General features: G+C 43.0%; 2 protein-coding genes across 5 annotated transcripts in view; one reads left to right on the plus strand and one right to left on the minus strand.

Moving 5' to 3' along the window:
* Positions 1–1653: 1653 nt before the first annotated feature.
* Positions 1654–13033, minus strand: LOC102062054 (gap junction beta-6 protein). 4 transcript variants are annotated; one of them, XM_074535230.1, is made up of 3 exons: positions 12870–13033; positions 12449–12525; positions 1654–3467 (listed from the first exon to the last, which is right to left on the minus strand). In XM_074535230.1, exon 3 carries the CDS (start codon positions 3443–3445, stop codon positions 2654–2656), a length of 792 nt encoding a protein of 263 aa, XP_074391331.1. In that variant the 5' UTR covers positions 3446–3467; positions 12449–12525; positions 12870–13033; the 3' UTR covers positions 1654–2653. The 4 variants fall into 4 exon arrangements, with proteins under 4 accessions (XP_074391331.1, XP_074391330.1, XP_014119495.1 ...); XM_074535229.1 differs by having other exon boundaries at positions 12449–12528; XM_014264020.3 differs by lacking the exons at positions 12449–12525; positions 12870–13033 and adding an exon at positions 6565–6784.
* Positions 13034–13036: 3 nt separating this feature from the next.
* IFT88 (intraflagellar transport 88) overlaps positions 13037–16022 on the plus strand; it is a 126806-nt gene continuing 123820 nt past the window's right edge. The window contains exon 1 of the mRNA XM_074535227.1: positions 13037–13184. The gene's annotated coding sequence lies outside the window, so the exon portion shown is untranslated. The remainder of the gene's footprint in view (positions 13185–16022) is intronic.

Below are 16022 nucleotides of genomic sequence, written 5' to 3' on the forward strand. Positions count from 1 at the left end.
TGGATCAGCTCTGGCTCTGATTTACAGGTGCCCTTGGTGCAGATTCGACAGGGACTGGCACATTTGTTCCCAACCCATCTGGCTGCCAGGACACCACAGCAACAGGGCAGCGTTGCCAGACTGCACCTTACCAGGTCCTGCTACCACACAGGAAATGTCCAGCCAACCCAAATCCATTTACAGCATGGCCACACACAGACTTGTGCTGGCCTACAAAGGACTGCAGACAACCAATTTCTTCATTGAAACTTTGCCCACTTACCCAGGATGAAAAGAATGAACAGGAATGGAACTGACATTCTAGAGAAAACTAACTGCTGGAATAGAACTCACTGTTTGAAAACTTGTGAGCAGGAAAAGAAAAACCACAGAGAGAGCTATCGTCGTATCCCCATTTGGGGTTTTGTAGGCCTGCATTTTATCACAGACCAAGAAAAACTACCCCTCCTCCATTTGAGGAAAACATATCTACCTCAAGGTGCTTCACAGGTTTATTGGCATGCAGCATAGGACTATTTCAAATAAGACACAGGTAAGACACAGTCAAGCATAATTATTAACTGATCTCCATTCATATTGACAGTATGGTATGTGATCCACAGATGTCCCAGATGAAAGTCAAGTCTCAAGTTGTTCCATGAAACAGTCCTGGAAGAGAAGTAGTTGTATCTTCACACCCTGGAACCACCACTCTGTTTGTGCACCTGGGCAGCCTGGGGAGTGATCCAGCAAGGCACAGCTGAGCACCCACCTTCCTGAGCCTAAGGGATCAGCTTCCCTAAATCTGCAGAGAGAATAATATACACTAGTATACTATAGTTGTGTATATCTTTTCCTCCAGCTTGCTGATAGATACATTCAGAAGGCTAGCAGCAATTTCTTTTCACAACAGTGATTAAAAAAGAAAATGTGCTGTGAAGGCAGGAAAGATCAGGAGTTTGCCAGTGGAAGAGAACAGATAAATGGCAGGGCTCAGCTCAGACCCTCATGCAAGGACAGAGCTGACTCTAGGTATTTTCTCTCTCCTGTTGCTTGTGCCTGCTCCCTGTTAGGGTTTTACTAGTCATAAATAAAACAACCAACCCACTGAAGCCCTCTTACAGCATGGACACCTGGGCCCTCCTTCAGGATGTACACAGAGCTGTGCTAGCACTATAAGAAGTGTGATACAACAGCATGAGGAAAAGGGGACTCTGCAATATCTGCTCCTAAGGATAAAGAGTAGTTCCATTATAGAAAAATAGTGAGGCCAATCCATTTGTAAAATGACAACAAACAAACCAATCCCCAAAACTTAGTAACTTAGTTCTACCGAGGTCAGTGTATCCATGGTGGTGAGAAGTGGCCCAAAAGAGGAAGCACACAAGACAATACAGCTGTTTTGCATTGCACCCACCTCTGACTTTCAGGTTCCCCAGCTTTCACAAGCACACCTCTCCCACAGCCACACACTGCCATGCACTCAGAGTTTCCTGTGTATCTCCATTAGAGTATGGACAACAGAATTAGGGCATCAGTGCCCTGGATGGGAATCAGAGGTGCCTAGGGGTTATGTGCACTTTAGATGTAGAGTCTCTACTTGAAAAAGTTTTTTTTTAAGTTCCTACTTAAAATATTGCCTAGCATTCACATATAGACTCTCACTTCACTAAGAAAGGTTAAAGTGTTTGCCTTTTATTCAGAAGACTCACTTCATTTCCAGGAATACTTTTCCACGTCCTTGAAACCAGACAGACTCTAGTCTCATAACAGCACCATCAGTCTACTACAAAAAAGCAAACAAATCAAAACCAAAAAAAAGTTCCATGATGTGATACAGTATAAAGAAACAGCTAATACATTAGAGAAAAAAACATCTACATAAACTTATGTAAGTTGCTATAAAACTGACAGTATGCAATTAAGAGATTGGTACAATTACCAGGTCTGCTAGCTGTTTAAACAAGTCTACATAGGCTGTAACTATATTCTTGTGCTGTTTTCAGGCAGGAGTTTGCACTGAGAATCTAGGTACCTCAATCGTACACACTGGTGGGCTTTCATACAATTCCCCTACAGCCAGCAGTGCGTATGCAGGCATCTCAAGCTACCTGCCCAGACTCAAGCAGCACTTGCAAAGCTGTGAAGGTGCATGTAGCCTATTGCTGTTGCCTCCCTATGAAAATGGTATTACAGGGTTCATCTGCATATGCCTGGTTAAGAAATAAAACAGTCAGTTGTGTACTATAACACCTTAAGTAACATGGAATCTTAGATTTTAGAAAAATATTTTAATCATCAGTTCACAAGTAAAAACTACCACTATTACAAAACATCTTGTAATACTAGAATACCTAGCTTGGAAAGAGTTTTGTTCTTATTGCTGTTGCATTTAGTTTTCAGGAGCTGTGTCGGCATGAAGGTAGCAGTGGGCTTCCCACTTGTCATAGTCAGCTTGTAAGGGCACTCACAGGAAAGTGTGTCTTCCTATTTAACCCTCACGCAATTTCCACATGTTTAGGCTGCCCTGACTTTTCCCAGACGTGTACCTACTCGACACCTGACACTATGCATCAAAACCTCACCCAACTTTGTTTCATACGACAAATTTCATTTGCAGCCTTTAAATAAAACATTCACTCCAAAAAGAGTGAACATCAGCACTGGCACCACCTTAGCTACTTGTAAACCCTATAACTGTGTTCTGGCAGCTATCAGATATTAACTCATTCATTTCATTTTGTTTGGTTTCTTCCTTATTCTCATTGTTGGGCTGCTGTTTTGAATTTCCAGCGTTTTTAGACCTTCTGAGGAAAAACTTTGCCAGTAAGTAACATAATTCAGCCACATTTAAAAGAATGCAAATGCTGGACACAGCAATCATGAAAATAGTGAACACGGTCTTTTCAGTAGGTCGGGAAACAAAGCAGTCTACAGTGTTGGGGCAGGGCCAGGCATTACACTTCATTAAGCGAGGCATTCGGAACCCATCGTACATGAAATAAAACGCGTACATGAAGACGGCTTCAAAGACCAGTCTGAAAAAGATGCTGCCAGTGTATGTCCACCACAAGGAGCCCTCAATACGAAACCTCTGTTTCCTAATTTCTTCAATGTCCTTGAATTCACATTTCTGGTCTCCTTTTCTGAACTGCCTTTTCTTCTCATGCCTCCTGTAAGCCACATGCATGGCCACCAGCAGCGCAGGGGTGGAGACAAAGATCAGCTGCAGGGCCCAGAGTCTGATGTGAGAGATGGGGAAAAAGTGATCATAGCAAACATTTCTGCAGCCAGGCTGAAGCGTGTTGCAGACAAAGTCATCTTGTTCATCTCCCCAGACTCTCTCTGCAGCCACAACCAGGATCATGATACGGAAGATGAAGAGGACTGTGAGCCATATCTTCCCGATACTGGTGGAGTGCTTATTTACGCCTCCCAAAATGGTATGCAGAGCTCCCCAATCCATTGTCTTGTTTCAATCCTCTGACCTAAGACAAGACAAATAAATAAAACTAAGATTAATCAAGACAGGAAACAAATACCAGCACGCATGTGGTTTAAAATAAAGGCAATATCATAATTGCAGCACATTCACCGGCTGTAGTAACACTTTGTTGACGCAGTGGGCTTACCTACAACTAGTCATACATGATAACCTAATCACATATCAGCAGGTAGTATTTCACACTGGATTACACACATGGCACCACATTCGACTCCTAGATGTATTTGCCAATGCCACATTAAGTAAGAAAGACAGATGGGAAAATGATAAACACAGCCTTAAATGAAAAGATACAATTTCTAGTAGCTTGAAAACAGTAACAAAATGATAGAAGATATCAGCCAAAAGTAAGGTAGATGTTATGTTAAAAAAAGTAATGTTAGACAGACAGAATTCCTATACAAATCAAAGCAAATTAGTTTATCCTTATCTTTAGAGTGTAAATAATGATTTAAGTACATGCCCGCAATAAAGACAGGCCTTGAGCAACTACTGTGGGTGCTCTGCACCTTCCATGAGAAGGTCTAGATAACCTGCATTCACCAGTTTAAAGAGTGTGACAGCATTCTTAGTCAAAGCAAACCCCACACCAGCTTGAAGCAATGAAGGTAAAATCCTGGTCATTACCCATCTCGAGCTGGACATTTAAAAATCAATGCTTAAGATTCATACCAAAATTGCTTTTCTTTGCACTAACTACAAAAAGGGCCTAGGGTAAGTGGAAAAGGACTCCTCCCTTGTGAATGCATGTCAGGTTGGAGTTTTCTTCCTCTCATAACACAGACTTCATTAGTCCTAGATTAGGGGAGATATTTCAGAGGCTGGGAGTGTGCTATAGTCAACATTTGAGGAGTTCAGACAGGCCAGCAGTAGCTCAGAGATTTTTTCAACTTTTTCAATAGTTTCCAGTAGGTGAGTTTCAAAGTACCATGACTGTAATGAATTAAGGATTTCATCTTTTGGTCTCCTCAGGAACACCACAATTATCTGAGTTTTTGCAGCTTCCACAAACAGCTTTTCACAGAGAGCTTTCAGAGGCATTCCAGCCCATCTTCCCACACTCCTCCACTTCAGATGGATTTACAGAAAATTAGTTTGCAAACTACTGTGTATTCAAGAAACTGGCACTTTTGCCTATCAGCCAGGACCCTGCAAGAGTGCTTACAGATCTCTCGATTCTGAAATTGCTCATGAAGGTTTTTGTTTCACAGCTTCGTTAATTTGTTTCTATCTCAGAGCACATATTTCCTTGGCATTTACAGCACAAGGCACCAATAAGCAAAATCATCTTTTCAAAGTTGCTTTAAAGAGCAGCTACTGGCAAAAAGGTCATCATATCAATCATAGGATTTTCCTGACTCTGAGCTGGATCACACCACACGAGGAAGAACATGATGACACTATTTTGTAGTTGTCTTCCACGTCACACTCCCCTTCTGAGTAATGTCAAAAACCTTCCTGGTTTACAGTGAGATACATATAATCAGTAGGCCACATGCATTGACTGAGTATCAATCAAAGTACACAGCAGCTCAGAGAAAATGAGGACACTTAATTGTTACACAACACAATGGCATCTGTTCCTTGAATTACTGGGATTTAAATGTAATCTCCCTTCACTAGTTCCATAAACCAGATCCTGCTGGTTGACTGTGTGGGGCTATACTCCAGGAGGTGAAAACCAAGGGGGAGATCGAAGATCTCCAGATTGGAGAGAACTTTTCCTGAGCCTCCTTCAGGATGCACAATCTATATGGGCTATTTCCTCTTTATGTGACTGAAACCACATAGAATCTTTCTTCTTGGAAAAAATAATCTAGTAGGATAGCAAGGTACATCTGTTTCTTTTTCCATTAGCATACAGTTACAGAGAGTCTCTAGGGTTAACAACCCTATGAGGACACAGGAAAGACCCTTAATACTAGAGATCCTTACTAAACATATCAGCTGGATTTTTAACTGCTTCCCCTCCTTTTCTGTCATCTGATTGATGAAAATTCTTTCAGAATTTTCCTTTGCAATTAATGTATTGTTAAACAGAGGGACAGTTACAACTTTGTAGTGTTCTCCGCTACTATTACACACATATGGCAATTACAGTACTTATAAAATGACACCACAACTAAGTACTATGATTAGAAATACTTATGAACATTTGAAAATAAATCCTGTAGAAGACTGGCACCAGGCAAACAGTGTTATTACACACATTATCCACCTATCCTGTAATGCCATCACAGTCCTTACTTTCTTCTCAGTCATTCCATCTTGTTCTCCCTGTCTGTCAACCATCTTTAGAGTGAAAAGGCTGTGAAATGAAACCTATATATCTGCTCCTCATAAGTCCTGTTTCTTAGCTTCACATCTTGCTGCACACCAGCAGTGCTGCCATTTTGTTATAACTTCACATGGATTTGTTTCCTCCCTCCTGTGCAGGAGATTCAAAGTACAAGTTCCCCAATGTGTAGTTAGCTCAAGAAGCTCCCCTATTCTGTTTTCTGCTAAGGTCACACTAGAGCTCATCTCCTGTGACTTTGTGAAGGTGCATTATATAGCAGGCAACTTGTCCATAAGTTCTTCCCAGGACTAGTATGCTTTGGTTGGTTTGGTTTTTTTAAACCTAATCCATTTCATCAATCTGCTTAACAGTACAGACCCACAGATCATCTGAAAAGGACAGCTACATTAAAAAAAACACCCAACCAAAACAAACAAAAAAACCCCAAAACCAAAAACCCCCCAAAAACAAACCACAACAAAAACCCCAGGCTGCAAATTGCAAAGCATGGGTAAGAATGAGCAGTTAGTGGGAAAGAGGCATTGGCAGCACTCCTCTTCATCTGACTTGCTCCATATTCTCTGAGAGTATATTGTGCTTGTTAAGCCAAAAATCTGTGCTTCAATTCTAGCAAAGACATGTCTGTATCTGGATCAAGAAAGAAGAAAAAGAGCCACCACACTTTGAAGAGGCAGTCTTTTGTCCAGAGTCTCCCAGTTACATCTCCTCTCTTTTCCAAAAAAGCCTCTGTCTTTCCTATCTGCCCAAACACTCCTCCCGTCACCCTTCCCACACACCTTACCAAATCTTCCAGCTGTCTCTTCAGCTCCTCCTGCCACCATCCACTGCTCTTCCCACTGCTTGCTGAGCAAGTGACCAACCTTTGCCCCTTCCTGCTCACAGCCTCTCAGGCTTGTTTTGACATTGGTGGAGAGTCATATGACTTGTGGACTACTACAGAGTGCTACAGGCACTGACCAGATACCAGTGAAGTCTCACCATCTTCTCCCTGAAAGACTGTAGTGCCATATCCAGGCAGCCTGAATGCCATCCAAATACTTTGGCCACAGTGTTTCCTGCTAGCTGGCTTTAAACAGTTCCCCTCAATACAACTTAAGAGGATCCAGTAAAGGCAATTCAGAAGCTGCCAAAGTGTCCTCCCCTCTCCAACAAACAGACACAGTGATCCAAGCAGAATTTAAGTTAGCCAAGTATGGCCCTTCACACTACTGAAGCCACTAGTGCAAATCATGCCAGCTAAACACCTCATCAGGGCTACCTGTACTGATGTGATGGCTCATTTACTCTTTACTCACTCAAAAGCTAGAACCTTGATCATAGGTTTGATTATCTTTCTTTCAAATACTTGCTTTCTTTTTCACTAGCAAGTAAAATATTAACTGTCTTGCAGACCAAAAAAGAAAACAGGAAAATGACATCCCTTTAATGGGTTGCTAAGTCCTATTTTAATAGGGCCAGTGCAGATACTATTTCTATGTGAGCAAATCCTGCCAAATACTTAGAGAAATAATAGCATGTAGACAGCCAAGGACTTACCTAGTTTGCTGGTACATTAAAGACAAGAAAGCTTAGGTGAACTTTGGGGAAAAAATATAAAGTAGGAATGAGGATAGGGATTGGTTATAAAGGAAGAAACTGGGAAGAACAGAAGACAGCTGAAATTAGCAAGGTTGAGTAACAAAGCATTAAGAATAATTTCCAACAGGGGAGTGCATTAAATGTTAAATTCTCCTTCACAAAAATTGCAACTGGGCATGAAAATAAGTTTTTCCAAGTCTCCACATAGACATCTGTTCTACCACCAGCAGCACCTTCTATTTCATTCAACAATTAGAGGACCACAGTGGGATATGGTTGTTACAGTTAACAGTTAAAACAATCATAAAATATCACCATGCTTGACTGAAAAGTTAAGTTACAAAGGAACCAGTTCTGTATGATCATACAACATAATCACATAAGCAGGTGTTTCCTTTGGGGTTTGTTTTTTTTTTTTTGTTTTTGATTTGTGGGGTTTTTTCCCCTCACCCCCAGTAAGCTAAACAGCAGCAAAAGAACTACAGCTTAATGCCTTCTGTAGTTCTACAGCTCATGGGCAGTATTTTGAGCTCTGTGCTGCCATGGCTATACTGCCTTCTACTTTAAAGCCAGCTCCTGTAAGCCTCCATTAAACTGCAATCACAGCACGGTGCACACACCCAGTGAAAATCCCTGCAATTCACAACACCGAGGACAATCACCACCGAGTTCCCCTGTTTACGAGTACAGCTGGCTTGTTAACAGACACCATTTTCCTTTGTTAAAGACGCTATACTGGAAATTCATTACTCAGTGGCTAAATCCACAGCTGGACTACAGTCAAGGTGTAAAAGCAACAGAAGATGTTTCTCTATCACATGCATATATGGTGCTTGTGCTATAGAATATTATCGAGCAAGAAAAAAAAGTAGTCACAAGCAAGTATTACAGTATCTGCTTATGCTACAGGAACTTCTAGGAGTCCCATTCAAGAAGAATTAGACCCCTAATTTATGCACAAATTCAGACTATGATTATACCCTTCTCATCTTCAGTTTAGATATCAATTTATTTACTGTACTGGAATTACACAGAAATTTAGAGGGTATTCACAAAGACTCCACTTCCATCAAAATTTTAGTGTACAGTGTACCAGAAGTTACCAGTTTGGGGTGACTTTCCACCACTTTCAGCACGGCCTCCAGATACTGATAAAAAAAAGATCAGCAGACTGCCAAGAAAAGTTACTTTATCCCAGGTAGGAATGTGTTAACCAAGATAATCTTTAAGCCAAAAAGAACTGGTCTCAAGTATCCCTGCTTACCCCCCAGCTGGGGACAAAGGCGAACTCACATTCCCAAGAGAAGCAGTTTAATGCAGAACTGTTGCCACAGAAAAGCTTCAGAACATCTAAACTAACAGATGTAAAATCATTACCAAAATTTATTTTATGATCCAACTTTGCACAAGAAGTACTGCTGCATGTTGAGGTCCAACATGCATTGAAACGTGCTGCTGAGACAACTTTCCATTCAGACGCTGATCTCAACAGCCACACTGGAGCAGGAGCTCACAGGGGGAGGTGATAACCAGCACCAAGGTGTCCTAGAGCTGCACAATGCTGTGCCATTACTCAGATTTGAAGCACACACTAGTCTGGGTTTCAGCAGTTTTGCACCAGCATGCCTCCACCCTGCCATCCTGGCATCTAGTTTACAGCAAGCACTTTATTGCCAGTGTGTAGATTTTGTTATTCCTATTGCTGAGCTAGTTTTGGTGCTGTACTACCAGAACAGCAGCACTGTCAAGGCTGAAGCAAGAAAGCTTTTAATAAATACAGATTAGCATCTTCCAAAAGACAGCATCCTTTCATTTCACCAAGAAAGGTGGGTACACAGGCTACAGCAATCACTTGCTAACTTGCTCAGACTTCCTCCCTAATTTCAGTCTGCCCCATGCCTCAGTTTCCCAGACATTAAACTAGAGATAACAAAAATCTCACCATCTCACAGGGCTGTCCTCCTGAAATGCTCCACTGCAATTACAAGCTTCACAGGCTCAAAGATAAGTAACTGTTCAAAGCTGGAAGCACCAAGCTTGAATTCAATCATCCAGGATATTTCTGACACCTAAAAAAGAATGGAGCTCCCTACATTGCTATAGCTTTAATACAGAGTTCAAAATGCAAGAAGACAAAGCTTTGAATTTAGATCTTGGAAACTAAAATCCTTTAATAGGTAGCCTTCCAGCTATTTTAATTTTACAGCAGTATATTAAAAACTTCAAGGAGTATGCAGCTGGAAGACTAGAATACCAACAATGCTTTCCTAAAAAGCTGAAAGGGATCAAAGGAGCAGCCTAACAATCACAAAAGCCTGTGCAATTCTCTCTAGTAGCTCTTAAACTTTGTTCTGAACACCTATCTCCAGATCAGAGTGGAAACTGGAGAGGAGAAGAGCCTCAATAGAGGGATTACAGTATATCTGATTTGACACAAGAACAGGCAAAGACTAACCAGGAACAGGAAACTCTGACAGTTGCAGGTCTGAACACTGCAAGCATTGTTCTTTCCTTCTACTCAAGTTTAGGAAAACAGGAGGCATTCTTTGCTCTAATTAAACCCAGCAAGAAATCCAGAGAAAACCAAGAGATTAGGACCCAATTTGTATGCAGTTAAATGTTATTAAAAATTATGCTACTTAAATATCAAGAGCATTTAAGGGTTCAGTTTCTGCCCACAATGACACCCTTATGACTGTCCCATATTCATGTCCTCACATAAGTTTTAAGTCATTTTTCAAGGATGCTTGGAAACATTCATATCTGTTTCACCAGCCTGCAAGTGGAACTGGAGATTGCTATCCTCCAGAACATCTCTGCAAAAAATTCATTCCACTTGTGCAAACCAGAAAATCAGAGGTCACACTTGAAGGCATAACAAGACAGCACAAGTCCTACTGGAGTTTAGCCTATCAGCCATTTCCCCCTGTAAACCTTTCCTTCAAAGTGTGCTTAAAGCTTCTTGCTTTGGAAGAAAGCTGAATTCCGGAGGACTAGGTCTCCACTGACACAAGTGTCCTATTTCCTATATATCTTAAAGAAAGTTTTAGAGATACTGCACCCCACTTCTGGTCATCAAAATAACTTTTCAATGTTACTTTTTCTTTTCAGCCTGTTACCTAATTCCTATTTCCATCCCCCTACACCTAGCCAGATGTCCACATTCCCTCTACAAGTCTTTCCTTTCCTCTAAAATTAACAAGCCTCTGTCTTCTTTCACACACAAACTTATAAACACTAACGGTTTACAGTGCACTGTAGCTTTCCTTGAGCATGTATTTTGTTATTTCATTCATCAAGAGTAAAGTCCAAAGTAACTCTTTCCTTTTTAAAACACTATCACAGGAAGAAATGCAGGTGTACGATAAGGAATAGAATTAGTTTCAACATTCTTTTATCAACTAACAGAGGATGTGCTTCTCTTTTTCTACATTCCTGCTGTTTTGACAGCATGTTACCTCACCCCATATATCATCACTTCGAGCTTTTCCTTACACAAACTGGTATTTAGCCACGTAAGAGTCACAGTTTTCCTTCCAGATATCTCATCAGTCATCATTAAGTGACAATTAAAATCAGCAAGGAAGAGAACAAGGGAAAACATCAAAAGAAAAAAAACCAGCTTCAACCCATGCTCCTATTTCACACAGTGTGTGGGACCACTGATTTACCTGGAAGTGTTCACAATAATCAACTTGTAAGAGCATCTTCTTTGCTCCCAAGTACCCATGGAGGTTATGCAGTGACCGTGACAAACTTGCACATATAACTCAAAGTGCTGTTATTTTTCCAGCTACTAAGATAGCCTGCTAGACATTTTTCAATGTACAATTACTTTTTTTGCACAAAATAAATGAGGCTGCCCAAATAATCTACCTGGATTGCACACCAAGAGATGCAAAACAGCAACACTATCAGAGGCCTAGCTTCAGCACATTGAGAGAACTGGTCCTGTCAGGACAGAATCAATTTCTCCAGAGAAGTATGCTAATTCATGGGGTTTCACAGTCCCATTTTTTAAGTTCTGAGATATGTAATCCTACATACACATACATTATCCTACAATTAGGAGACTGACAGTTCTGGGAATTGTCTGAAGTCTCCTACAAACACCAACACATGCAGTACGGATGTAACCTCATGGCTCTGGAAATGAGCTGAAAAGCCTGCCTGGAAACTTACATTACAATGCCTAGATGACACGGAGATACCACCTTCTTCCATGCTGAGGCTTGTCTCACCATTGCCTTGCTCTTTAAGGCAGGTCAAACCCAATCACACACACATCCTCCTGCCTACTGTCTTTTCTCTGGGGCTCCTCAAAGGATGCATCTGGCAAGCAGCGTTTCCAGGCTAAGCAGTGGAGGCCAAGAAACGTTAAAAATTACATAACTCCTTTAAAAAAATTAAGGATGAAAATATATTTCATTCTGCTTTTGATTCAATGTACACACATACACTGGTGGTGATCCCAAACCAAATCTGGACCCAAACCCTCAGTATTTCATACAGGATGCAGCCATTGATCATGAAAGTTACAAAACCTGGATTTAAAAGAGCATTCTTAAAACAAAAGGCCACTTCCTTCCTGCAACCCTCTGTCTGTTATCTTAAGAGTATTTTCATGGTGAAAACTACTACATGGCTACATGGTGAAAACTAATGGGATACAACACAAGGAAATAATTTCTTCTGTTGAGGACAGGGGAGAGATTCTTCAACGTGAGAGACTGTGAAAGTAACACCCAATCTAGGAAAGCCCGATGACAGAAAAGCCAGTCATTCCCAAAACATGCCCAGCTCCCAGCTAGTGCCAGGCACTAAGCAAGCACTCCTGCCCTTACTCCAGCCCGTCCTTCGGGTTTTATTTAAAGCTGTAAGTACTCATTCTTTGTGCGATCTTATCCAGCCCCGATACTCAGAAATACATTTATTTCTGACTCATACCTCATTTCCTACTCCCCCTGTAATTCTAAGGAATGTTTCCAGCGTGCGATCAGACACTCACAGGACCTGTCAGTTTTACTGATGCAAGCTGTTTACCTTCCCGCAGCTCTCTTAACATCTGTAGGCGTGTCGCAAATTACCTGTAATTGCAGGAACCTTGATTTTGCTTGGTGTCGCAGCCGGTCGGACGCACTTCACATAACGCGCTCACACAGAGCTGCTGGGAAGTGAATAAAGATTTCGCCTTAAGTTAAACGCGTAACCATCAGAGACAGGAGCATGCCCCACCAAAACTGCTCGCGGGCTTCGAGCACACCCCATCACGCTCAGGCTGGGGACGGGAAGCGGAGAGCGCCCATGCCGAGCAGGGGAAATCCTGCCGGGGCAGGGTGGGCAGCGCACACGGCGGCTCCGCGCCCGGCCCCGCTCCCTCCCCGGCGGGCAGCGCCACCGGAGCTCCCAGCGGCGCCGCCGCGGCCCCGGCCCCGGCCCCGCAACAAGTGCGGCCTCAGCTGCCCGCTGGGAGCTGCCCCGCCGCGCCCCTTCCGTCCTTCCCCTCACCTGCGTCAGCGGCCCCGCTGCTGAGGGGCGCTCACCCCGCCGGCAGCTCCCGGCGCCGCGGCCGGGTTACACCGATCAACGTGGCTCCACCGGTGGCTGCGGAGCGGGCGGCCCCGGCCTCGCCGCCCCGGAGCTTTAAGGTCCCTCCCCGCTCACCTGCCGCCGCTGTTAGCCCGCCCCTCGCCCGCCCCGCCCGCGCCCCGCTCCTCCGGCCGGCCGGCCGCGGAGGCGGCGGTGGGAAGCCGGGGCGGGGCCCGGGGCCCATCCCCGCCGCTCTGCCCCGCTGAGGGGGCTGCGCCTAGCAGGGCTTCCAAGGTGAGGGGCTAAGAGCCAAAATAAAGGGTGGGAAGGGCTTGTGTCCGCCCCAGGGCCGCTTCCTGTCGCGGAAGGGCTGGTCTGGGGTGGCACGGGGAGACCCCGAGGGGAAGGGAGATCAAGGTAACAGTAGATGCATGGGGGGTTTTCAGGGGAAACGCGTATCTGTTTAAGATAACAGGGTCGTGTTTCCATCTTGAGGAATCCAGGTAGTCAGAAGGGCCTTGGGACAGAAAAAAGCCGGGTCTTTTCTCCTGGAAATCATTAAAAGAGCTACTGGCCAAACACAGAGGGAAGAGGCAGTAGTTTCTGGCTTTTTGAGGTTTGTTTTCCAAGTGCGATTGAAATGCTAGAGCAGTGCTCTGCAGACTCGCAGGCTTTCACGGAGATGTGCGTGTTTGCCAGTGCAAAGACCTATTTTGGACAGTTTTCTGTTTCCAAGGAATACAGTTGCTGAGGAAACAATTCACTTCAGGTTCAAAAATCCCTGCCCAAAACTGTGTACCCTGTCTTGCAGACAGGCACATCAAATTAAGTAAATCGTTTGTAAACCTCTTAACTAAATTTCCAAAGAAAATGTACACCACAACTGGACAAACAGGACATTTGCTTAGACTTCAGGTGAAAAACTCTTGTGTTTGTGCCTGTTTGGAGTATAAGGACCCTTTGATAAATTATTTCCAACAAAGTTCTACTGCCTTGTCTGTCCACCTTCTAGAATACAAGTTATCCCTGGGGAAATCTTTAGCAAAAATCAGTTACTAAATTTTGAGTTCACATTCAGGAAGAAGAGGTAGGAATTTCTATCACAAACAATCTAATGCTTGAAAGATAAGAAATCGTCATCAGGTGTGCTTTAAACATTAGCCTGTGTCTCTGTGCTGCTCATCTTTCCTCCCACCCTTTCTTACCCTTGCAGTTAGATCCATAGAACCTGTACATTAGGACCATAGGAAAATTCGGGTTGGAAGAGATCTGAGGAGGCTTGTAATCCAACCTACTGGGCAAAGCTGGATCGGCTCTGGGACCATTCATTTGTTATACCCTATCCAGGGGGAACCCAGGGAAACTGGGTCACTGCAGCAGCTGTAGGACCAGGCCCAAGGTGTATGATGTGATGCTGAGCTAGACATGCAATAAATATCTGAGGGCTGAGTTTGCCTGTGCTCGCTGACTTCTGTGGGAGTTCAATGTGTTCAGATGACGTTCAAGGTCCATGAGTGTGGCGTGTGTGAGGAAGGGAGGTGCCTCTGGGCCCAGTCATGCGTCTGCACTTTGCAAAAGGGAAAGCCCATCTCCTAATGGAAGAAAAGCTTTAGAAGAGACATCTGGAACTCATGTGTTGTTCTCTCTCCAGTCACCTTCCAGCTTGATTCAGTGACCTTGAAAAAGTGAAATGTGTCCTTTTAAGGTGTGAAATACTTTAAACATTGGTTGTGTCTGCTGGAGCAGAGGATTTTAAGTTTTGTGCTGTCCTTGCTAGGCTATGTTTGCCACCAAAAAGAGGTTTGGTGATTTTTTTTTTCACCAGTAAGAGAAATATTGTGAAAATAGAAATCAGAAATGTAAGTCTTATGAGGAGTAGCTTGAGGGAGATGGGGATGTTTAGCCTGGAGAACAGGAGGCTCCCAGGAGAGCATTTTGCTCTGTACAACTGCCTGGAGGGAGGTTGTTGTGACGTGGGGCATCTTCTCCCAGACACCAATGACAGGAGAAGAGGACACAGCCTCAAGCTGCACCAGGAGATAGTGAGGTTGGGCATCAGGAAGAATTTATTCACTGCAAAGGTGGTCAGACATTGAAGAGGCTGCCCAGGGTGGTGGTGTAGTCACCACCCCTGGAAGTGTTCAAGAAGTGACTGGAACAGGGCACTTAGTAATATGGTTCAGTTGACACGGTGTTGATCAAAGGTTGAACTTGATGATCTTGAAGGTCTTTTCCATGGAAAGCTAGTGGAAACAAGGCCCCATGGGTCTCACAGTTGCCTAAAGGCAGATAAGCCTAAAGGACATAAGTCATGGGCAGAGTGTGGAGCCTTATCTCAGCTCTTCACTGCACTGCCTTCAGGAGTGTCACAGTTGGAGGCCAACACCTGGTGTTGCTCCCAAGGCAGAAGCACCCAGTTTTGACATCAAAGAAAAGTCTTAAATGATATTCTGCATTTCCAAAATGAGATAGTATCAAACTATCTATTCCCTAGACAGTGGGGAGCACCAGGTGAATGAGCGACACGCAGAAATAGACCAGGTTCTCCTCTACTGGGTAATTCTTTCATCTCTCATTTGTTGAATGATATTTCTCTTACCCAGTAGCACCAGCACTCCCTTTGATTGTAAATGATGACTGAAGGGACACTAGAAGAAAAAGGAATGGGACATGTGTAAGTGCTGGAAATTTAAGGACTGGAAGTCCTAGTCTGAATCACAGTGTTTCATCTTTATTTATGATGGTAAAAGGGCATATATTTAGTAATATATGCCACTTAGTAAACAAAGTTAAATTGTACTTATTCCTTTACATATGAGGAATCTTTTATTTAGCTAGCATATAAAAATATAGTGAATTATTTAGCTAGCATATAAAAATTCCTGTTTGATAAAACTGTGAAATAAATACATCTGAATTGATTAATTTGAATTATGACAGCCCCTTCTCCTGCAGTGCACTATAATACAGATTTTCTTTATTGACATGATTTTAAGATAAAAAGTGATAAGAAGGGAATGGATAAACATAAACCCCATCCATTACTGACAAATAAAGAGGAAAATGAAGTTCAGAAATTTTGTGTCACTAGATGTCTCACAAGATAATGCAGTTTGAAAATAAATTTTTTTG

This window comes from Zonotrichia albicollis, chromosome 2 (genome assembly GCF_047830755.1).
Source record: "Zonotrichia albicollis isolate bZonAlb1 chromosome 2, bZonAlb1.hap1, whole genome shotgun sequence".
NCBI lineage: Eukaryota > Metazoa > Chordata > Aves > Passeriformes > Passerellidae > Zonotrichia > Zonotrichia albicollis.